The sequence below is a fragment of the Rhinolophus ferrumequinum genome, chromosome 8 (assembly GCF_004115265.2).
Source record: "Rhinolophus ferrumequinum isolate MPI-CBG mRhiFer1 chromosome 8, mRhiFer1_v1.p, whole genome shotgun sequence".
NCBI lineage: Eukaryota > Metazoa > Chordata > Mammalia > Chiroptera > Rhinolophidae > Rhinolophus > Rhinolophus ferrumequinum.
In genome coordinates, this window is record NC_046291.1 from 1,720,925 (window position 1) to 1,745,248 (window position 24,324).

The 24,324-nt window shown below is 52.8% G+C and overlaps 1 protein-coding gene across 9 annotated transcripts in view; it reads left to right on the top strand.

The window, feature by feature from the left end:
- The window catches only part of HDAC4 (histone deacetylase 4), a 273,484-nt gene extending 263,390 nt beyond the window's left edge, over positions 1 to 10,094 (top strand). For all 9 annotated transcript variants that reach the window (XM_033112069.1, XM_033112072.1, XM_033112071.1 and 6 more), the window contains 3 exons: positions 7,253 to 7,337; positions 8,118 to 8,259; positions 8,677 to 10,094. In XM_033112069.1, coding sequence (XP_032967960.1) covers positions 7,253 to 7,337; positions 8,118 to 8,259; positions 8,677 to 8,716 — 267 coding nt within the window. In that variant the 3' untranslated portion in view covers positions 8,717 to 10,094. The remainder of the gene's footprint in view (positions 1 to 7,252; positions 7,338 to 8,117; positions 8,260 to 8,676) is intronic.
- Positions 10,095 to 24,324: the final 14,230 nt, after the last annotated feature.

A 24,324-nucleotide genomic window follows, 5' to 3' on the forward strand; every position in this document is an offset into this window, starting at 1 on the left:
TTCTGGTTTACTTTATTTTATTTTTTGCTTTTTAAAAACTGTTGAAAACCAACTCATCATATCCCAGCACGTCTGCTTGGTGGGGCTACCGAGACTTTTCTCCCGGATCTGATGCCACCGACTCTCAGGTCACCCTCAAATCACTGCGGGGGGGGCAGGTCTGGGGCGTGTCACCACTGGGTCCAGCCGGTGTGTGTGCGGTGCCTGAGTGGCCGAGAAATGGCTCGGCAACAGGGCTGTGGTAGAGGACGCCATGGGCACAAGGTGGAAACCGAAGCCACCGGTGGGAGGAGTGATTGGACCAGGCAGTGAGTGACCCGGATTGGCCCCCAGGAGGCCCTCTGAGAGTGGCCAGCGGGAAGACTGAGGAGCAGGCAAAGCGGGACGCAGAGAACCTTCCGGAGCAGCCGGTGGTGTCTGAGCTATGGGAGGATGGTGAGGCTTGAGAGCTCCCCTTCGACAGCTGCCCTGCTGAGGCCAACAGATGAGCTGGAGAGTTTGCCCAGAGAGAAGGGAGGATGCTGGCCAGCAAGTGGGGGTGCCAGTGGGCAGCACTCGTGGGCGGGCTGCTCTGACTTGCAAATGGAGAGAGCAGCAGGGGCGCTGCCCTGGGCAGGGAGGGGCGTGTGCGAGGACACAGCCACCTAACTCTCTTGACACCTGCTGTCTGCTCTGGAGGAAAGGAAAGGCGGGCGCACCTGCTGGGTAGCCAGGCTTCTGAACTTGGAAGTGGGCCGTGACGCAGCAGGTGGCTAAGCTGACCGAGCGGGGCTGGGGCTGGGGCTGGCTACCCACAGGGAACGAGAAGGGCTCCCCGTGTGTGTGGGGCGGTGACCTGGCGATGGGGCCTGATGCCTCCACCACTAGTTTGGTTTCGCAGCCTGCCCAGATATTCCCGACAAGGTGGGTGGAGACTGTTGTGTCCTGAGAAGCACAAACGCAACACGTTGGGCTGGCGTGCTGTAAGGATTGTTCTCAGGATGCTGTGGCCTCTTCATTCTTCTTGCTTCCCATGTGAGCATTTCCAGACTACGGAGCAGAAGAACGATTTCCACACAGGACAACAGACACCGGAGCGCCACGGCAGCTGGGTCAGACCAGACTGACCGCATGGGTGCAGTCACTCATTCTCAGGCCACGGCTTTCCGTGTTTCCTGCCCCCTTTGCTAAGGCTGCCTGTTTAGGTGGAGTGTAAAAGAAGCCTAATTTCTGACATCTAGGTGACCCAGGTGAGGGCGAACGTGGCACCAGGGCACCTGGGAGGGCCCTGGCCTGTCCCTTGGCACACGACCAACCCGCCCATTTGTTTTCCCAAAGGAGGCCCCCAGGGAGCCTTTCAGATACCTCACCAGCTAAGCTCCTCCTCCAGGACACCCGTGGGCGTCGTCCCACCCGCGGGCGGCATGGACGGGAGCGTGGTACATTCGGAGCGCTCGAAGTCCTGGGACCACACTGGGCCAGCAGGACTGCTGTCCGTCTGCTGGCGCCGTGTGGCCCCCAGCCCTCAGAGGGCACTGTCGCCCACTTCCCTGACACCCCCCACCGCCCCACAGCCTTCCCTTCCTGTGAGTCTGACTCAGCTGCCCCTGTAAGGACCGGCCAAGCCAGCCCTCAGCTCAGTGCCTGCCCTGCCTGTCCCCTCTCCCTCTCCGCTGGCCCCACTGAGTGCTCCACTGTCCACATGGCTTCAGCCTGCCTCCCCCAGGTCTGTGTCCAAACGCTACCTGCTCAGCAAGGCCCACGCTGACCACTGCCTGCCTCGTCCCTGCTGTTTTCTTGTGGCCCTTGGCACCTTGGCACTCCATTTGGTTTCCTTGTTGATTATGTTCTAGCTGACGGCTGTCCCCCTCCGCCTTACCAGTATGACACTGAGACCCAGGATGTCTGTTCTGGCCACGGCCGTGTGGCGAGCTGCAGAACAGTGGTGGCACGTCGTGTGTGCTCAGTGAGTGCCTATCCGGTGGAGGATCGACTCCCAGTTAGGAATGAGTTGTGTAATAGTCTGAGATGTGAGTCCCTCCTGCCCGGCCCCTTTTGCTGAAGTCGCGACGAGAAGCCGACAGTGGGAATCCGCAGCCGGAGAACAGAGCCCGACTCTGGAGGCCGAGCTGAGTCAGTAGCGGCCAGCGGTAGCCATGGCTCAGGTTGTGGCCCTCTGCCCCGCAGTCCCCTCATCTGTCCTCCACTGCACGTCACTCCACTCAGGCAGAGGTGTGTGAGCGCAGGGCCCTTCACAGTCACGCCTTACACAGCGTGTGCTGACACCTCCGCCCTCCAGACGCCTCTGCCGAGTGGTGGGGACGAGATGGGGACGGCTGGAGACGGGAGCCGCCCTGAGGATGGGCGATGGATGTGACCATGGCAGAGGGTGTTCGGGGGAGGGCAACATACAACCCTGGAGGGCTGGCCACCTCCAGTGTGTGGGTCCCGCTGGGGACATTGGCCAGGGAGCCACCGGCATGGGGATGCATAGCCAGGGTTTAGTTTCAGAAAATCCCCTGAGACTTCGTGTGTGTGTGTGTGTGTGTGTGTGTGTACGTGTGTACATGCGTGTGCTCTCATGAGCCCCCAAAATGATAATTTATGGAACGAGTTCCTTTTTTAAAACAATTTTTTCTCAAAATTGTTTTAAAACAATTTTTTCTCAAAAGTGGTAAAACAAAACTTCTGGCAAAGTATCAGAGTTGAGGCCTAATACTGGGGACACCTTAGGCCATGCCGGGTGACCACCCGACATCTGAGTGGGGTTTTCTCCTAGAGCTTCACGCCCGGGCAAGGGGCCTGGGGCTGCGTGCGCTCCTCGTCACCGCAACAAAGGACCCGGCACCCTGGGGACACAGGCCCAGCCCCTGGCGGGGGCGGGGGCAGGGGTGGGGAGCTTCGCTCGCCTTGCACTCAGGTTGTTCCAGGTTGTTGGCACTGTCAGTGACCTTCCCTGAAAGGTCTTCTGGGACACCTGGGCGCCTGCCTCTGAGGGAAACACCAGCAGAGAGAGAGGTGGCTCCAGCAACCGTGTTCACTCACCTTTGCAAGGAGACGTCAGAGTGTGTCCCACGGCCCCTGCGGCCCTGGGTGACAGACCTCAGCAACATGGCCATTCCCACATTTGACCTTTGCCCACCTGACGGGTGAAAGATCCGGGAGCGGTGTACGTGGTCACGTCGTCACTGCCAAGGCTCAGCGTCTCCACGTGTCCGTGACCACCTGGCTGTTCTTGAGAAGTTCATGTCTCCCTCTCGTGTTTCTGTTCAACCAGTTTTTCCTGTTTATTCTTTGGGGGTGGGCATGGGGTGGATGACGGGGGTTGGAGGGGGTAGAGCCCCCTTTCTCTGTCCCCTGGAGGAGTGCGTGCTGGGTCAGAATAATCCGTTCCTTGGCTAGCAGGGCTCTCCTGGGCCGTGGGTTCCCTTGGGTGAAGACTTGAAATGATGAATTCAGTATCTTCAGTGATGATGGGTCATCATTCAGGTTTTCTATTCCTTCTTGAGGCAGTTTTGGAAAGTGCCATTTTCACCAGGACTTGATCCGTTCCAGCCATGTTTTCCGAATTACTGGCACAGGGAGCGGTGCTCTCTCTGTCCTTTGTCTCTGCAGTGCTGTAACTGTGTCCCCTTCTGCTCTCAGACGTTTATTTGTGTCCCCTCTTTGGGTCTCTTCATTCGTCTGCCAAACTTGTCCATTTACTTAGTTGTTTCAAAGAATCTCCTTTCAGCTACAGTATCTTTCTTTTTTCAAAGTTTACTTCTGTCCCTTTTCCGTGTTTTTCTCTCCATTGTCTGGGACCGTTCTCTCTTGCTCACTTCGTCAGTTGTCTGTCGTGTATTCTGGTGTGTGCACGTAAGGTTACGTGTGTTGCCCAGCGGTATTTCACAGCACCTCACGCACTGGGGTATGTGGCATGTCCATCATTGTTTAGTTCTAAGCATTTCCTCGTTTCTGTCCTTTGACTCACGAGGGCTGTGTTTTCTGAGGTCCAGCCCCAGGACACGTGGTTCTCTTTCTGGTCCCGATTCCTAACAGATGGCGCTGTGGAGAAGGGAGGGGCCGTGGAGACCTGGTGACGGGCTCGCGCGCAGGCAGCCTGCATGCACCCCACGTGCCGGCCCGTTTGTCAGAGTTCCACTTATGGCCGTCAGACCAAGCTTGCTAATTGGGTGGCTCGCATTTTGGTTTCTCTACTGATTGTTCTGTCCTCCGTCTATGAAGGACGGGTCAGACTTCCACTATGGAAAGCTCTCCTTTTAGTCCCGCCAAGTTTTACTTTACTTTTGAAAGTGACTTTACTACGTACGTGCAGAGTGTAAATCTCTCTGTCCTTCTGCTGAGTGGAAATTCCTGTCATAGCCTCGTGACTTTCTTATCCAGTCGTGGCGTTCCCCTGGATCTGTTGTGCCGGGTGTTGGGGTGTCTCTCCAGCCCCCTTCTGCGGCTGTGCCTGGTGTTTCCGTCTCCCCCGTGCCACATGCGTCTCCCGTGAACAGCATGAGGCTGGCCTCGCTGTCAGCCCTGCACTCGGGGCCCTGTGTGCTCTGAGTGGCCTCTGGTTATGACCATGGCTTTGGCTGCCTGCTGCCGTTTGCTTTCATTCAGATTCATTTCTGCCGTCTGACTGTTGTGTTTGGCCCCTTGCTCTGGCTCACTCCTTTTTCTCCTTTCCTACCTTCTCTCCACGCGGCTGAGGGTTCACTGCTTTCCAGTCGTCTACTCTCCTGAGTAAAAAGATACAGCCGATCGCTGTTTTTCTCTCACAACCCTTACAAATGTTAACTTGTGCCCTGGGTGTGGGCAGTAAGCCACCCCTCCCTGTACAGCCAGGGCCCAGGCTGCCCTGGCCGCAGGTGGGGTCACAGGTTGAATGCGGGACACCCAGGTGGACATGCTCCTGAAAGCCGACGTGCTCGTCAGGCATGAAATGCGCCCGGTGTAAATGGGCGGCCCCGCGCCCTGCGGCGCTGCAAGCCCGCCGGCGCTGCACCCCTCTTCCGGTCGTCGTGTTGCCCCGTCTTTATTTGGCCTTTCCCACGTTCACGCCATCATCGCTGCTCGTCGGCCCTTCTCATTTCTCAGACCTCCTCTGCGATCGTGTCCGTCTGCCTCCAGCACGGCCTGTAGAATGTCCCATTCTCCGGGTGTTGCCTTAAAAGCCTTTGTTTCGCCCTCATTCCTGGCGCGGGGCTCCCGGTGCTGGCCTGGCAGTCCCTTCCCCTCGACACCTGGAGCTGCCGCACCCGTCCTGCTCCTACCCGGTGAGCAGTCGCCGTCGGGACATGGTCTGTGCTCTCCAGCTGCTCTTAGAAGTTCTGCAGTGTCGCTCTCATGTGCCAGATGGGGGTTTCTTTTTGAATTCTTCCTGCCTGGGTCTCGTCCCCTTCCTGAACTGAGGGCGGATGCCACTGACCACTCCTGGCGACCCCCAACCGTCGGCCCTGTAATGACGCCCCCCACACGCGTGGGGTCATTGAGTCGCTGAGCACACACCTTCTCCATCTGGCCGCGTCCCGTGTCCCTGGCTGCCTGTGTGCTCATTTCTTCCTTCTTTGCTTCCAGGTTACGTTTCTTTAGCTGATCTCATTGAGTTTCAAATTTCTGCTGTTCACTGTTTTCACATCGGAACCTTCTATTTGGCTGCCTTTCAAGTCTTTCAGTTCAGTATCAGGAATCTCTGGGTCTTTCATCAGATGTTAATATCTGTGGTTGTCAGTAATGCTAAATGTGCTTTCTTACAGTTTAAAACTGATGGTTTAGTAACGGCAGTCTTTGAGGATCGGAATAAACTTACTCTGGGGACAGCTGTAGATTTGCTGAGAAGTAGCAAAGCTGGCCCACACGTCCCTGTGTGTCCCTCAGAGTTTCCTGTTGTCGCCGTCTGTCCTCGGTGTGGGGCATTTGTCACAGCCTAGGAGCCGAGCCCGGCCCATTACACCCACTAGTCTCCAGAACGCACGGCGAGTCCCCCGCTGTCCCGCGGCCCTGCCTGTCTCAGGGTCCCATGCAGGGCCCACACTGCTCTAGTCGTCATATCTCCTTGGGCTGTCACAGCTCTCTAGTCTGTCACCGCGTTCGTGACTGCGACAGTTTTGAGTACTGCTCAGGGACTTTGTAGAATGTCCCTCCATTTACACATATGTTTGTCCAATTTTCCTCTCGAGATTAGACTGGGGTGAGGGATTTGGGTAGCAAGACCCCAGAGGTCAGGCGCCCTCGTGCACACTTCCTGTCCGCGCTGATGCATCTGTCCCCGTGGCTTATGTACTGAGTTAACCGTGAGCACTCAGTCACGGGGGTGTGTTTGTCAGGGTCTTTCCCCCTTTTAGTGGAGGCTGCTGTCACGTGCTCAGCTTCATGCTGGTTTACTTCTGTGCTTTGTGTTTTCACTGGGGACGCGTGCTGCTTGGAACTCAGCTGGCCGTGCTACCAGGTGGCCTGGCTGGGGGATGTGCCTCATGAGACGATGGACAGTCGCTGAGCTATGTCGCAGAGCCTGGCCGCTGCAAATTGTGGCTCTCCACGCACGGTGCTTAGACTGTCCTCACCCTCGGCCCAGAGCCAGGCCCAAGCCCCCGACTCTCCTCACACGCGTGTCCGCTGCACGGGGTCTGTGTGCCTGTTACCCTGGCCTGGCCTGGGCCACCGGGGGGCCCAGACTTGCTCCCAGGACATCTGACCTCCGCCAGAACCCAGCAGACCGTGCCCGCATGTGTAGGCTTGTGCAGCTACTTAAAGTTTTGTTCATTGTTGTGTTTTCATGATCCATTCCCAAAATGCCAGGAGTGAAAGGCCTTCCTTCCTAAAGAGACTCTGCTCACTTCCTTTGCCTTTTCCCCCATTATCGAAAGAAACCTGTGACTAGGGGATACTCAAGCATTCTTATTCACAAGACCAAGAAGTAATACTGTGATATTTTCAAAAAGTTGTCATGGTTTCCCCCGGGTCTTACGCTGTGGCTGAAACAGTGGGGGCCAGGTGGCGTGGCATCCTGTTACGCCAGCCGTTCCTGGACCTGGCGGTTCTTCTCATGTAGGAACCCCAAATATACCTGGTTGTCTGCTGAAAAGAGCACCCTAACGAAAATACATCTACTTTGTGTAAGTTTGTCTCATAAATACCAAAGCCACGTTTGTCTTTTTAAAGGTATTTTCCTTCTCTGTTAGCGAGCGTGCTCAGGAAACCTGCTGACAGGGAACGTCCTTCTGTGCCACGTGCACGGGGTTTTATCTTTATACTCACTGCACATTTACACGTTGTTTTCCAGCTTGATCCTCTCCCAGAAAAGGTTTTACAGCAGAGACCCAATGCTAACGCTGTCCGGTCCGTGGAGAAGGTCATTGAAATCCACAGTAAGTTGTCTGGGCCAGGCACTCAGCTGGGAGTCCCCGGCCCCCCGTGGCCCGGCTCTGGGCTCCTCTCCATGTCACTGCCACTGCCTCCCCAGCCTGCACTTGATGAGCTGGCAGACACTCTCCCTTAACGCCCAGCAGCGTCCCCACACCCCACCGGAAAAGTGTCATCAGCTCCACCTCACAGGTCAAAAGAGCTGAGAAGCCTGAGTCACTTGCTTCGGGTCCCCAGCTAGTACAGGTGGGACAGGGGTGACCCAGTGCTCTGGAATCTGGTCTCTCACCCTGGCCAGAGCCTCCTACCCCACCGGCACAGAGTACAGGGCCCCTGTTTCCTAGTATTGCTCCTGGAGCAGCAGGTCCTGGAGGCAAGGGGGCTGACACACAGCCAGGTGACTCATGGCAGCGCACCTTGTCTCCAGTGAGCCGGCAACGGCCTGTCCTTGTCACAGAGCTCAGTTTGTCCTAGGTCCTTGGGATGGCCTAGTCCTTGAGACTGTCCGTGTAGGTGGGTGGAAAGCAGGGGTGTGCCCCCCATGTTTTTCTGCGCATGTTGGGTTCCTGGCCTTGGAGCTTTTCCCACCCACATTCACCATGAGAAGTCCCTGCGTGTGAGGAAACACTGATGCCCGGGGCCACGCTTCCTCATGCTCAGGCCCATGACAACCCGTCATCGCGGGGGACCGGGTGGGTCACGCCCCGGCACCGGGCAGCAGCCTTCCCGGAGTCAGGGTGCAGCCCCCCTGTGGCGCCCAGTGACCTAGCGCATCCGTCCCGCAGGTCAGTACTGGCGCTCCCTGCAGCGCCTGTCCTCCACGGCGGCCTACTCGCTGGTCGAGGCCCAGAAGTGCGAGAACGAAGAAGCTGAGACCGTCACGGCCATGGCCTCACTGTCCGTGGGTGTGAAGCCGGCCGAGAAGAGGTGAGGCCCCTGCACCACCCTGGCCGTGCCTCAGGGTCACCAAGGCCACAGGCCTGTGGGCACTTCTGTGAATGGGGGCTCCTTCGGAGGGAAATCTGAGTCTTTGCTCTTGTATCTGGAGCACGAGCCTTCTCCACATGGGCTGTCCAAGGGCACCAGGGGGGAGGAATGGAGGGCAGACGTCCCCAAGTGACTCTAGAACCCAGCCAGTGTGGCCACGTCTGTCCAGTGTGAAAGACCCTCAGAAACACTGGGAGGTATGGGCGGGCGGGTGGGCCGCAGGGGTGGCCGCGGTCCTGTCGGGAGCAGCAGTGCAGAGGCAGGCCGAGAGGGCCCCGAGCTGCCACTAACCTGCATCCCTCCTGTCTCCTCTGTGTGCACCCTGCCCCACGCCTGCCTCCCGGGGACCCGCCGCAGACCCGATGAGGAGCCAATGGAGGAGGAGCCGCCCCTGTAGCCGCTCCCGACGCTGCGACTCTCTTGTTTGTTTGTCTCTGTCTTGAAGCTCCGCCAAGAAAAGTTCTGCTTCCCTGTGTCCTGCAGGCATTCTCAGAGTCCGCAGGCACGTCGGGGCCATGCAGAGCGGGAAGCCCTCTGCCTGCCAGACCCCAAGCGTCCCTGGGCAGGGCAGCATTCCATGGGACCCGGGACAGACGCCGGGATGAGCAGACATGGACACGCATGAAGCCAGGCAGCTCCCGGCTCCCTGAGGGAAGCCGCGGAGGAAGGAGGCCTGTGACAGCTCGTGGCACAGTTGCCCGACTTAGCTGACACAAGGAAAAGAGAACGAAAATCAAAGATCTAATAATATAAAACAAACTTGATTAAAACTGGTGCTTAACGTTTGATGATTACCCACAATTCCACGGTCTCCGTGCAAACCACTCAACTCATCTTGTAGCTTACTTTTTTAAAAAAAAGAACGTTTCCTATGGCTCTGGCCTGCCTCTGTGAACCATCGCGGTGTGCAGTGGGGGTTTGCGACCAGCTGGGGGTCAGAGTGGATGAGCATTTAAGAAAACAAAACCGGACAAAAACAGAAACGTGAGTCTGCAGGAGCTGGCTTTGTTTTCTCAAAGCCACTGGAAGATGTGAGTTTGTGCCTTTTTTTTATTGCTCTGATGGATTTTTGTGGCTGGGTTTTCTGAAGTCTGAGGAACAATGCCTTAAGAAAAAAATAAACAGCAGGAATTGGTGGGACAGTGAGTGTCCTGTGGCTGGCGGTGCCCGGCGGTGCCCGGCAGGGCGGAGGTCACCGCGTGCTGGCTTGGGCTCCGGTGGCTCCAGGGGCTGTAGACCTGCAGCCCTTGTTTTGCTTTATTGCTGTTTAAGAAAAATGGAGGTAGTTCCCAAAAAGTGGCAAATACTGTTGGGGGTTTTGAAGTCCCACAAATTTTAAAGGAATCCAAAGTGTTCTTTCCTCATCCATCATATAACGGTTGAGCATCTCCGTTTGGTTGTGAAGCATGGCCTCGGCACACTTTCAGTGTTACGATCGGAATGCTTTTTATTAAAAGCAAGTAGCATGAAGTATTGCTTAAATTTTAGGTATAAATAAATATATATGTATAATATATATTCCAATGTATTCCGAGCTAAGAAACTTGATTCTTATGAAATCTTGATGAAATATTTATAATGCATTTATAGAAAAAAAAAATATATATATATATATATATATAAAATAAATGCCGATTGTAAAGGTCCCTGGCGAATGAATGCCTTGTGACTTAGATACCAGGGTGCTTATGGGAAGGGATCTAGTCTGAAACTCCCGTGTTTTGACTCCAGACGGCTGGATTTCAGGTCACCAACACATTCGCCACTGGCAACTGCCCTGCTGGCAACTGCCCTGCAAGCTTGTCCTTTGATTGCAATTGTTTTCTCACAGAACCCTCCCGCTCCACGCCGCCGGGCGCACAGGTACCTACTGAGTTTTATAGCAAAGAATATAAATTTGCTGTTGATTTTTTTTATATGAATTTTTCACCAAAAGTTCCTGAATATGCGTTGTTTTGTGAATTTTACATTTTTTCTCACCATTTAGCAGTATTCTGAATGGTAATCATGTCTAAACCTTTTTCCTTTCTAAATTCTTGTACATTTTTTTTGATTTTCAAAGGTGTTTTTTATTTACATTTTGGTTTATTTTCTACAGTGAGCCGTTTTCTGTGGTGTACAGAACTGTTGCCATCAGAGTTTATTTTCAGAAAGTGAGCAGTGCATGAGAGGCGACTGAGGTCTCTCAGTGCCGTGTCTTTCCGAGTTCTGTCAGAGGAGCTGTATCCAGAAGCGGGGGGCCTCTTCCTCCCACACCGGTAATGTTACAGGGGTGCTGTTTTCCCCTCCGTAGCTGGTGTGGCGAGACTTGCTCATGACACTGAGCTGGGTGGCTTGCCAGACCCCAGAGGCCGTCCTGAAACTCGCATTTCAATTTCTCTGACCACATGGTCAGGATAGAATTTTAGCTTCGGTTTCCAAAGACCTTTTAAGCATGTCAGCAATGCATGACCCGGCCCCCGTTCCGGGCCTTTCCGCGGCTGCCCCACGGCCAGGGCCCTTGTCGTCGGGCGAGCCTGCAGGGACACCAGACTCTGGACTGGAACAGCCGGTCCTTGCTCTTTTTCTCTGTGACAGTAACTGAACGTCACTTTTTACTGGTAACTTAGTTTCCAGCACTTGAAGCCACCAATTTCGTTCCACAGTGTGTACCGCGTTCAGACTTCTGGGAGGAGGTTCAGACACAGCATGCCCACGGGAGGGGCCCCCGAGCCACGTCTCTCAGTTTGGTGACGTTTACAGGGTAGGTTCTGAAGGAGACGCTGGACAGATGGACTTTTGCCCAAACAAATCCGAACTCGGATTGGCTTGGTCGTCAGGACGCTGTGGGTCACGTCCTGGCCGGGGGTTGGTGGAGAGCAGGACAGTAAGGCCTTGGGACACGTTTGACTTTCTCTTTCTGCTGCCACTCCGCTCTGAAGCCGGACGTGGCAGGAGGAGCCCGTGTGGAAGCACCTCCCTCCATCCCCCTCGTGGCTCTGTTCTCCTGGGCCCCCTTCTCTGTGGGGTCCTCTGGGGACCCCCCTGCCGCCTGCCCGCTTCCGGCCAGCTGTGGCTCTTGGGGAGGGCCACTCATCTGACACTTTCACAGATGATGGCACGGCATGGACCTCTTGGTGGCCACGTTCTCACCGGGGGCTGACTTCTGGTCACAGAGTCACGCTCTGCAGACAGGCCTGGCTGGGGGCGGGCGAGCATGGTCCGTTTGTCAGCTCACTCCAGCTCCACAGACGTGCTCAAAGCGTTACCATGTAGCCTTTTCTTTTCTTTGAAGACACACTCAGCCCTTCCCCAGGCCAGCCGTCCAGGGCAGCCGGCAGAGGGCCTGCCCCAGGTGCGGGTAGGAGCACCGCTGCAGGGAGAGCCCCCCACCTCCCTCTGCGGTCCTTGGACCTTACTTAGCCTTTTTCTTCCTTTGCAAAGGCCTTGGGGGCACAGGCCGGGGGCCAGCAAGTGAGCACTTTATCCCTTTGCGGGAAACCCCCTGACGCCACCGGGGCTCGTGGGGTCAACCCTGCCCTTTGGCTTTCCCGCCACGCCATGCCACGCCACGTCCACGCCCCACCAGCAGGCGGCCGTCCCGGGGCCGCGCCCCAGCCTCTGGGACTGGCAGCCCCTCCGGTTCTGAAGGGCACTTTGTCGAAGTGTTTCAGTTTTTCTTTCTCTTAAGAATCTGTTTCCAGAGGAAGGAGCGTTCTGCATCGGGCTGACGCAAAGCGCACGTGGGTTTTGCAGCCCCGGCCTTGAGTCTGTGGTTTCTAACTTTGGGTCAGAACATTCCTCCTCCCGGGTCCCAGCCACGTGCTCATTCCACTCTTCTTTTTGTAGACTTTTGGGCCCACGTGTTTTATGGGCATTGATACATATATAAATATATATATAAATATATATGAATATATTTTTTTAAGTTTCCTACACCTGGAGGTTGCATGGACTGAACGACCGGCATGTCTTTATATTGTTCAGAGGTTTTGCACGCCAAGCTCGGCAGCTGGGGGAAGGAGAAAATGCCTTTTTGTTCCCCTCTCATGACATTTGCTGATACAAAAAAAAATGGGAATTTTTCTGTAAAACGGAACAAACCCTTGAAGGAGAGTGAGGGGGAAACGTTTGCGTCTTATTGAACTCATTCTTAAGAAATTGTACTTTTTATTGTAAGAAAAATAAAAAGGACTCCTTAAACATTTGTCATATTAAGAAAACAAAAGTTTATCTAACACGTGTGACATACCAATACTAGATTTATTGTATTTATGTGGAGGCCGTGTTTTAGGGGATCCACACGGACGTCAAGTGAACGGCCTGTCTCTTCAGTTGGTTTGGAGGAATTTTGTTTTGTTTCGTTTCCTATGTTTCCTTTACCTTCTGTGCTGGCCGACTGGGCGGGTGGGCGCAGTCCTGGCCCTGCTGACATGGAGAAGCGGCGAGCCCCGTTTCCGCACAGCACGTTGATGTTTTATTACTTTTAGATGACGTGTGGCTCAGATTTCACTCTCAGCTAAGCCGTGGTGAACTGTGCGAGCACTGTGATTTAAATTCTACTTTGCATTGAGAGGAAACCATTTCTTCCTTGTAACGAGGCGGGCCTTGCTCCCAGCCCGCTTACTTTGTCTCTGACATGATTAAAAGTCTCCTATGGAAAGAAAAAGTAAGCGGACAGTGTGTTTGTTTCTTGCTGTGTGTGCTCCGTGCTGGAGGCCCTCTTCCCGTTTATGAAAATGACAAGCATGTGACATACAGCTAAGAGGGGGCCTGACCTGTCCACCCAGGAGCTTATTCCAGGTGGTGCGGGTGGAATTGCTCAGTGACGTCGTCACCGCCTGCCTGACGCCTGCCCACGCTCCCTGTGTGTCCCACTGGCAGCAGCCACCTGTTTCTGCTGTCATTGAATCGGTTCTCTGCTTGTCCGGCCCTTCCAGTGGTTCGCTCTTCCGCCCACTGGAGTGGGAGGTTTTGTTCTTGGTTTGCTCTGCTCGTTTTGTTTTGTGTGGCTGGACTGTCACCGGCTGGCGGTGTCCTCTGACAGCCGACTGTACCTCCACTTCATGGGAGTCCAGGATTGTGAGCCTCACTGCACAGCTTCTCACTCATATGGTGTCAATAAAGAGCATTCATTGTTCTCCCACGTCTGCTCTCTGCCCGTGTGCTCTCGTCTGCGGGGCTCGTGTGCCTGGGACCCGTGGGATGGATGGACCCTGGGACCCAGACCCATTGGCTGCCCTGTCACCCTTTGCCTGTACAAGACACAGGAGTGTCTTCATTTTAAACATCCAATAATTTTAAAGTCCTTGCATGTTTTCTCCCCCCAAATACTTTGCAACCTCGGCGACTTGGGCTGGAAACACCCTTGGAAGAGAATAAGGCCCACAGGAGGGGCCCAGGCTCAGTCCCCTTCCCCCAGCTGGACACACATGCCCCCTCCATCCCCCAGGCAGTGAATCTGCCACGCGTCCGGCCCCCGGTGACCACTCCAACTCCGTCCCCAGGCTCCCCCTCCAGTGGCTAATCAGGGTGGGTAAAGGCCGCCACCTCGGCCACTCGGGGGGCTGTCCGAGGTGCTGCCCGCCCCCTTCTCCCCACTTGCCCCTCTCCTTTTCACACTCCAAGGTCACAGTGAACACCCTGCACACCAGCCGCCCTCAGGGTCTGCTTCCTGGGACCCAACCGGCGACACCCCGGGCCCTGGGATGAGGTGTGTGGAGCACGGCCGTCTGAGCTGAGCGCCAGACATGGGCACAGCTGTCCATCAGCCACAAGCCTGGACCCGGGGCTGGGGGGCTGGGGTCTGTTCTGGGAGCGTATTTATGAGGATCTCGTCATCATTTCAGCCCAAGCCAGAGCATCTTGGGACAAGTCCTGACTTCTGAAACAGACCCGAGAAAATAAACCTTGGAAGAGGATTGGAGCTGTCGGGCCGGCCAGGGGTGCTGAGGGCCGCTGTCCTTCGGGTTTACTATTATACAATGCACGTTTTTATGACACAGCTTTTGGATCTGAAAGTTACTTTTTAATGTACATTACAAATCACTGATACTTTTTTACCTTCCAAAAATATGAAATGCCCCAACCACATTGAGGAGAGAAGATGAGAGGCTGGTGGGTGTGGCCTCCATGGAGACACTGCGTTGCCCTTTCCCTTAAACGTTTTGACAACAGAAATGGCCCAGGCAGCCCATCCCAGCCCTTCCCTCCTTTCTCTGCCTTCACGCTGTGCTGCTACAAAGATGCCGGCTTCACCTGCCTTTATGTAGGGACCCTGTAAATGACCAAGCCAAGTTCAAATGGCCTGGGGCGGGAAGAGGGCAGGAGGGGCCAAACTTACAGCATAGTCCCAAGGTTTGGGGCAGAGGTCAGGAGAATAACGTCAAAACTTTGAGAAACGGAAGTTAGGAGGCAGGAACCTTCAAAGGTCCTGAAAACAAGACGTCAACTCAGACCTAGCCCAGGGTAGAAACAAACTATCTCTTAAGAATTTAAAATAAAAAGATCAGTGAACACACTGAGTTTGAGTTACTAGCCACTCTGTCTGGAGAGAGACCACTGCCAGAACCTTTTATCGAATCCTGGTGGATGGAACACACCACACGGGGTGAGAAGCAGGTTTGGAGAGAGTGCATTGTCTCATCTGTGCAGTGGTGGCAGGGCTGAAATGTCTCAAGTCCCAGAAATAACCTGGTAATGGGCCGTGGGACCGAGACGTCGGCCTGAGGGTGGGATGAGGTGGGGCCCGGGCACTGGGAGACTGGCAGGAGGCGGGGCTACGTGATACTCGTCTGTCTGGCATTGTGTTTGCACTTCTGAAAAGACAAAAGAAGTAATAGAAGACATCACAAAGGAAGAACACTGATCAGTGACTTCATGGCAATGTGGAAACTTCCAGTCTAAGTACCGGGAGCTCAGCAAACAACCTGAGAAGCCAGCACGGCAGCTCACTACGCAAAGCGTGTGCAAAGTCACGGAAGATGAGAGACAGTGGTGCAAAAAACATACAGAAAACTAGTAGACCTGGTGAGTAATCTAAAAATATCCCTGAAAGAGAAATACAATTTGGGGCCATATGTATTTTAATGACTCGATCTGTCAAATGCTGGCGTGGGAGAAAGGGACACTGTTAGTGGGAAGATCACCGCTCGAGGCGCACATGAGACTTCAGACACTTACAAATGGCTGTGCACCGACGCAGTCACTTCTCTTCTGGGACTCCGCCCCCAAGGACATAAATCTAATCGCAGAAAACGTTTTCTGTACAGAGATGTTCGTTTCAGCATTATTTAATGAAAAGTTGGAAACGCCTCAAAATATTTAACATTGGGGGCCATTTGGCGGCCGAGTGCTCAGCGTGTGGGCAGCGTCTGACTTAGTGGGGTGACTGTCACCGCCGGCCTGTGCCGGAAGGAGAGTGGGAGGGCACCCTGTGCGGGATAAACAGAACTAGAGGTAAACTTGAGCCTTTGAGGATGCGCCCAAGGAGGAGAGGGACGGTGGCTTCCATGTCACCGTGGTGGACAGGGATTACTCCTTTTTGACGGAAAGCCGTGTGTGTCAGTCAGGAGACATCTTACTACACTGGTGAAGACTGACTTTCAAGCTGCTTTTCCCAACCTCCCCCCACAGAGCAGTTTTCTCAAGGACTTTCACAGCTGGAATTTCCTAGGGAAAATGCAAATGTGGGAACGTGATTTCTAGCTCATTCGTCTCGTCCCCAGGCCCAGAGGACACCCTCATCCCACTGTCCTGGGTGCCTGAGGCACATGGAGAGGTCGTCCTACGTCAGCTGGGCCAAGGCCTCTTGACCGGGCTGAGGGACCTATGCCTGACAAAGCCAGCTGCAGGGAGCCCTCCAGCCATTCAACAGGGTGCCCAGCCCAAGGTTTGGGGTGACCTGGCCTGACCTCCCTGCAGGATGGCTGTCACCTAAGAGGATGTCAATCCAAGCACTGAGCAGGTCTCTGGCCACAGTGGCTTTTATCAACGTTGTTATTGTCCCACGTTTTCTTTGTTCTACATCATTGTAAGGTGCTCAACGTAGTTACATGAGTGAAAAGCAGTTCCTGGGGGCAGGGGCGCCGTGGAGGCTGTGCTCTGCAGCCCAGAACCGTGTCAGACTGAGGGGCTCGGCTGCCAGCCCATGGAGGAGGCTGGGCACCACCGTGCATGTGTGACGGGATCGGGTGGCAACCAGGGAGCAGGAGCAGAGTGGCCTGATGAGACGCCAGGAACCAGTGGGAAGCAGCCACGAGTCTCGGGCCCCTTCACTGTGGCCGGGTTCCCTGTTTGTGGGTGCCAGGAGCTCCTGCTGTGGGACCGGCAGGAAAACCCTCTCTCCCGGAGCCTGCCCGATGTCAGGCAGAGGCGGGACCCAGGTGGTGTCCACACCAGGAGGTGTGCACAGCAGGCCTATCGGGTCTGTCCCACCAGGAGCCAGCTGCAACCCAAGGACCCAACAACAGGAGCACAGGATGCCTGAGAAGGGCCTGTGTGAGGTCTGCAGAAACCTATGTATGTGGGCCGTCGGGGAGACAATGCATTGTCATCTTCTGTTTCTGGAATGTCAGGCCACTTGGCAGGGGTCCTAGACCACTGAGTGTGGGACATGCCCTGGCACGGTTCGTGTTTGAGTGACTGGGACCTCGTGTCCACTGTCCCTCCCACAGATTCGGGCACTGTCAGAAGCCACGGCCCCTCCCTGGGCTGGGCTCTGCTAATCTCCAGTTCCCGCCTAACCCCCCCTAAACGCTGGCTTAGGGACAAACCTCCGGGAGAGGGGATTGCTGTCCTCAGCTCCAGGCAGTGTGTTCATAAGTATGTCCAGCGTGCAAGACATTTTCACACATTGTTGACTGAAGCTGATGGATTTGTAAAGTGATGGCCAGGAGCCAGCGGCGGGCTTCTCCACCTGGGAATGGGGACACGGGGTCCTCTCCCGCCCTCACCAAGGGCAGGAGGGCAGCACCGGGAGACGCTGGACAGCTGGATGGCCAGGGCTTCCTGAGGTTTCTGGAAACTTCGTCCGCCAGAGGGCGCCGCAGGGGAGAGGCGGCTGTAGCGTTTGGGGGGCAGTGGGCACAGCGGGGCCTGGTCGGGAGCCCCCCCACCTGCTCGGACTTCCCGGGGAGGCCGGTGAGAGCCCGGCGCCACCTGGTGGTGCTTCCCGGAACTGCAGCGGCGTCACCCTTGGCCCCTACCCACCCTGGGTCCCACCCACCGCGCAGTCCCCAAGCCCTGACCCTGGTTAGAAGATGATGGAGGTAACAGTGGTGCAGTTTGCAAAGGTCAGACATCGCAAATCATTCCCCGATACCCCAGGGAAAAGCAAACTGAGAAAGTGAGACCACTCACCCCGGTGGGAAACCCTGGGGCCCCTGCTCTCCTGGAGGTCCCCAAGGGAGCCCATGGCCCCAGGGAGCAGCCCTTGACTTCCAGATAGCGAGGACTTCTGGGGCGCTCTGGGTACCCAGCAATGGCTCTGCTCCTGGGGGTTCGCGCAGCTCAGCGCTAATCTCTCATTAGCTTGATGTGTATTTGCGGGGTGCCAGCCATGTGCCAGACACTGTCTGGGTGGACAGGACAAACGCTTGTGGAGAAACGTCACATTCCAGTGGGGACGGGAAGACAGACACACAGCACAGCAAAAAGGTAACTTGTGTACTGCAAGTTGAGACATGCTAGGAGTGAAAAAAAAAACAGAGAGGGGGACCCCCAGACTGGGGATTCCGGGGGCTACAGGACATGGAGGAAAGAGCCATCCTGGGCCAGTGTGAGATGGGTCATGGAGGAGAAGAAGCCAGATGACCGTGGCAAGAAGCCGGTGAGGTCGGCGTAGTGTGAGCGCTGAGACCTCGGGTCCTGGGGCGGTGGTACCCCAGTGCCTTGGCTCCTCAAACCCCCGCCTTCACACACCCTGGCATTCTGGCGACGCCAAGCAGGCCTTCCGCCAGCCAGAACCCTGTGTTTCCATTACTTCAGCCTGATGAGTGTAACAAGAGCTGTGATTTATTGGGCTTATGACGCCCCAGGAACTATGCTACATGTCTAGATATTTGACTCAATTGAGACTGACAACAGCCTTGAGAAGCAGGCGTTACTCCTCACAGAAAGATCGACCAGGGCTTCAGGAGGTTAAGAAGCCAAGTGTCACCAACTGGTTTTCAGTGGCAGAGCTGCCGCTGGTCCCGGGGCCACCTCCCGACTCCGAAGCGGGGTGAGGAGGCTACACGCCCCCCACCTCCAGCAATATTAGTTTTGGGACATTTGTGCTTCATCAGAAGCTCCTTTGGGGCTAAAAGACCTTAAAAATGCTCAAGGCTTCGCCACATGGATTATTCAGAAGTCTTGAGCTTCGAAGAGTAGAATCGTAGAAGTTTGTACCACTGGTGCCCCCACGTCACGAGGACTGGTCAGTGTTTATGGAGGTGAAGAGACATGGGGGTTCCTATCACCAGGAAACAACTATGTCGTATGTTTTGCATGTTTTCTTTTTCCACTGCAGGTCCTAGTGTTCAAACCCTTTGTAGTGGGTTGAATGGCGGCTAACAAAAAGATATGTCCCTGCTCTATGCCCTGGGACCTGTAAAAGTGACATTGTTTGAGAAAAGGGTCTTTGTAAAGGTGACTAAGGATCTCAAGGTGAGATCACTCTGGGCTAACGGGGCAGGGCCTCCATCCTATGACAGATGTCCTGATAAGTGACACCCAGAGAAGATACACGTAGGGAGAGAAGAGGAGAAGCCATGTGAAGACTGAGGGGGATCGGAGTGAGGTGGCCACAAGCCAAGGGATGCCTGGAGCCACCAGAATCTGGAAGAGGCAGGAAAGAGCCTCCCTGAGCGCCTTCAGACACCACAACTTCGGGCCTCCAGAACGGTGAGGAGTGAATTTCTATGTTGTAAGCCAGCCCTTAGCGTGTGGTGACTTGTGACAGCAGCCCCAGGAACCCACCACACCCCTGCCTGTCGCAGTGGGGACACAGCCCTCAGGAGTCTCCTGCCTGCCGGGTCCCCAGCCTTTTCAGACCACTGCCCTGCTGGGGGACTCGACCATGAGGTGCAGGGTCTCCTCGTCGTCCCAGAAGATTTCAGCTCTCCACTTACAGGCCTCCGTGCCAGCCTGTGCAGACCTTTTGGAATGTAAACTCCATTTTTCCAGCTCTTCCTGACCACCTGGACATGTAGAATCTTTGAACATCTTCATTCATGGTTTTGATTAAAACAATAAATAAAGGCCAGGATGGCAGGGTGGGCAAGGACAAACCTGGAGGCCGACCTCGGAGATGACCTTCAGGCTACTGCTCCGCTGACTAGACTTTTAAGGCTGAACTGGCCGGGACTAAGTGGTCCGCCCAGGCCACTAGTTGCCCATTTTGACATCATCCTCTCCTCCTCCTTCGTAGCAGAAACCTGACTATTTTCAGGGCCACACAACCCCGTTAAAGGACTTCCCTGCCTCCCCTCCAGATAGCAACACCGTGTGACAAGTTCTGCGGATGATATGTAAGTGGAAGTGAGGGTGGGACTTTCCAGAGGATTCTTCACAAGGGGGATGCAGTCCCACAGGTTCAGAGAAATCACTTCCAGCGTTAGAAGCAGAAGGAGATTCATCGTGGTCCATGAGGAAGCAAAACTCCCTGAGAGCCAGATAGCAGCTCGTTTCTGCCTCCCACATCCACCTGAGTCCCTACGATTGGGCTGCACCCATTTCCCAGGCCCAGCACCAGCTGCAAGGGGATCTGGGAAGGGAATTTTTCTAGGACATGGTGGTAACAAGATAAGAAATGCTGTTTGGCCTTGTTGTGAATCAGAGGTTCAGTTCTCTAGGAAGGCAATGCAGCTACGGAGAGGAGAGGAAAGGACACAAATCCACAGTGGGGAGAACTCTGGCCAGGGGAAGCAAGAATGTGACTGCTGCAGATTGGACAGAGCAGAAGAGATGGGAAGATCCCATCAGGGTGGGCACAGGTGGGGGCAGTGAGTCCTGCCTTCAGCATCCTGGGAATCAGAGAGCTTCTTGGAATGTAAAGACAGGCACCTTACGGCCAGAAGGAGGGAAGTTGGTAGGACTGGGACAGGCCCACAGGTCCCGCTGCAGAGGCAAGGTAAGGAATTGTTGGTCTCCTTGGAGCTTCACCCTGACTCTTTTCACCACTCCTTGCCTTTCAGTTTGGTGTGATTTTGGAAAACACCTGTTCTATTTCTTTCTTAAATTTACCCATATTTTCACATATTTTGTTTTTGAAAAAGATTTCATACATCCTTTTCTCTCTTTTTTTTTGTTACAGTCCTTGTCTAAATTCTACCATCGATTTTAGATCATCCAAGAGTCTGCTTCTACTGGCTATTCTTTCTCTTGGTTGTGTGTGCCATTTTCCTATTTCTTTATCTGTTTTGGACGTTTTGATTGTGTGTGGACGTTGTATGTAAAAGAACCAGAGAGTCTGAGGTCAATGCTACTTTTCTCCCAAGAGGTCACCTCCTTTTCTCTGTTCACTGTATCCATTTAAGAATCAAGCTGGGTCAGGGATGGACTACAGCCTTAGTTAGTTTTAGTTCACCTCTGGCTGCATTGTTTTGAGAGGAGATGCCTCTGATGTTTGCACTATTTTGTGTACCTATTACACACATGTTTTGAGTGAGTCCCATCAGTGCGTATGTGCTATTTTGTGTTCAGTTTACTTGACTCAACATTATTTTGTATGCTTGTTTTTATTTATCAACCTAATAAGCATATAGCTTATATTATTTTCTCATCTGGTTAGTGGGAAGGAGTGTTTGCCATATTTATTTACTTATTTATTGCATGTTTATAATTTTTGCAAGAAACTCTGACTTCATGCCACCAATATTATAACATTAAGGGAAATTACCAAAAAAAAAATTAAAATTTGCTCATGCTGAATAACCCTACAACAAATTTTGTTTTTGAATTCCTAATTCAGATTTTTACACACACACACACACACACACACACACACACACACACACACACACACCAGCTTAATTGGCTTCACTGGTGAATCCTATCAAATACTTAACAAAGAAACATACTAATCCCTAACAAACTCTTTCAGGAAACAAAGGAAGAGACAGCCCTCATTCTATGACTCTTACTCTTATACAAAAACCAAGCAAAGATATCACAAGAAAACCACAGACCAATGTCCCTCCCAACCAGCAACCCCAAGATCCTTAATGAAACATCAGCAATCTGAACCCAGCAGCATCCAAAACCAATTATACACCATGACTAAATAGGGTTTATTTCAGGAATGCAAAGTTGGTTTGTTATTCAAAAACCAATTAATATTAATTCTGAAATATCATATATATACACACATATATATATGTATATATATATATATATATATATATATATATATACACACACACATATACACACACACATATATATATATAAAGTCTGACTTCGGTTCTTGCTAATTTCGGGTCCTTGACCCTGCTTCCTGACACTGAGCTCCTTGTAATTTCCTGAAGCGACAGGAGCATCTGACACAGAGCTCTGAAATCCCTTGGAGTTTCCTGGATGACAGGATCATCTTTTGTTCTAATAAGGTGACTCTTGGTGGGCTCTTGGATGGGGTCTGGTCACCAGAAAGACCAAGCTACGATTAGAAAAGTTTGGTACTTTCAGCCCGTCCCCTCCATTCTGGAGTGGGAATAAGGGCTGGAAGTTGAGTTAATAATTAATCATGACTATGTGATGAAGCCTCCTTAAAATTTCTGAAAGAATGGGGCTCATAGAGCTTCCAAAGTGTTGAATATCTGGAGGTACTTGGAGGGTGGTGACCCCCACACCTTGCCCTACTCTCCTCTTCAATCTGGATGTTCATATGTATCCTTGATCACATGCTTTTATAATAAGCTGGTAAACATAAGTGTTTCCCTGTGTTCTGTGAGCTGTTAGAACAAACTATTGAACCTGAGGAGAGGGTCGTGGAAACCCCAATTTATAGTAAGTAGGTCAGAAGCACAGGTGAGAATCTGAACTCACCGTTAGCCTATTGAGTGGGAAGGGGTCAGTTTGTGGTGCTGAGCCCTTAACCTGTGGGGTCTGTGCTACCTCCAGTTAGTGTCAGAATGGAATGAAATTGCAGGACACCCAACTGGTATCACAGAATTGCTTAATGTGTGGAAGACATACACACCTGGTCACAGAAGTATTCTGTTTGAGTGTGTAAAAGATAACAGTGAGTTTTTCCAAGAGAGTAGTATCTCACATTAATAGAATGAAGGGAGGAAATGCATGGTCATGTCAATATAAACAAAGCATCTCAATATACACTTTGTCAAAATGCAATGCCCATTCATGATAGAAATTCTCAATAAACTAGAATTAGGAGGGAACTTCTTCATTCCTATAAAGAACACTAAAAAATCCTACAGCACATATACTGAGTGCTTTCCCCATAGGATTTGGGGAAAGGCAAAGATGTGCACCACCTTTGTGTTTATTTAATGTTTGCTAGAGGTTCTAGCGAATGAAATAAGACTAGAAAAAAAGTAAAAGCATCTAGATGGAAAGGAAGAAGTAAAACTTTTTATTCAAGATGACATGACAGAAAAATCCTAACAATGCACAAAATTTAATAAATTTAACAAATGAGTTCAGCAAGGTTACTGAATACAAGATCAACATACAAAAATCATTTGTGTTTCTACAAACTAGCAACAAACAATCAGAAAATAGAACGAAGAAAACAACTCCAGTCACCATTGCATCAGGAAAGAGTAAGAACACTTAGGAATAAATCCAACAAAAGAAATGCGAAACTTTTACACTGAAAACTAACACATTGCTGAGAGAAAGTAAAAAAGAGCGAGGTAATTGGAGAAATATTCCTTGTTTATGGGTTAGAAGAGTCAATAACCTCAAGATTGTCAGTCTCCGTAGATTGATTTATAGAATCAATAAAATCCTATAAAGATCCCAGCAGGATTTTTTTGGGGTAGTGGTAGAAATTGGCAAACTGACCGTAAAATTTACTTGGAAATGCAAAGCACTCAGAATATCCAAAACAATTCTGAAAAAGAAGAATAAAATTGTAGCATTTATATGACCAGATTTAAAATTTTTCTCTAAAGCTACAGTACTCGTGGCTGCATGCTATTGATATAGGACAGATGTATAGATCAATGGAATAAACATAAAAAAGAAATGCTTGATTCTCAACCAAGGTGCCAAGGAGATGTTTGAAAATGTTTCTAAAATTGGACTGTGGTGATGGTTGCAAGTTTACTGAAAATCATTGAATTATACACTCACAGCGGGTAAATTGTATGGTACATCAATTATATCTCAATAAATAAACTGTGTTACAAAAGAGAACTGAATAAAAGCGCCATGTGGCATTCTGGAGGCTCCATCGTAGGGGAGGCTGAGTGCCCATCTCAGCAGGTCCCGCCTCACTTCTCACGGTGAAGCGGGTTCCGGTTTACTGATGAGCCCATCAGAGTCCAAGGCAGGAAAGCAAAATCACTCAGGTGCTTTAGGGAGGCAGAGGTGCCCCGGCTGTTGGAAGGGCTGGCTGGAGTCTCAGGTTCCACGCTGACCTCACGCCCCCTTCTCTGAGATCATCCTGGAGTGACGGGCTGCAGAAAGCTGGGGAACTCGAAGCCGAGGGCCTCATGCTTCCAATGTCAGGTGCGGGTAGCACAGCCCTGCTCTCTGCAGCCTCCCTCATTCCCAGGGGTTTGCACCCCAAACCCCAGCTGCCAGGTGCCATGTAGCTTTTCAGCTTTTCCCGGTGGAGGTGATGGAGCCAGCCCACTGTGAGCCTCTACAGATGGTGACACATCCACTGTCATCTGTGCGTGGGTGCTATCCCCCCGCCGTTGCTGTCACCCCAGGTCGCTCCAGTGTGGAGACTAGTGACGGTGACTCGCGGACAGCTGGCCACGGGCAGCTTGCAGACGCTGTTCAAACACGCACCCACCCAGGCCCACCGCTGACCCTGCAGGCGGTGTCACTGCACCACTGCCACCATCCCATTTC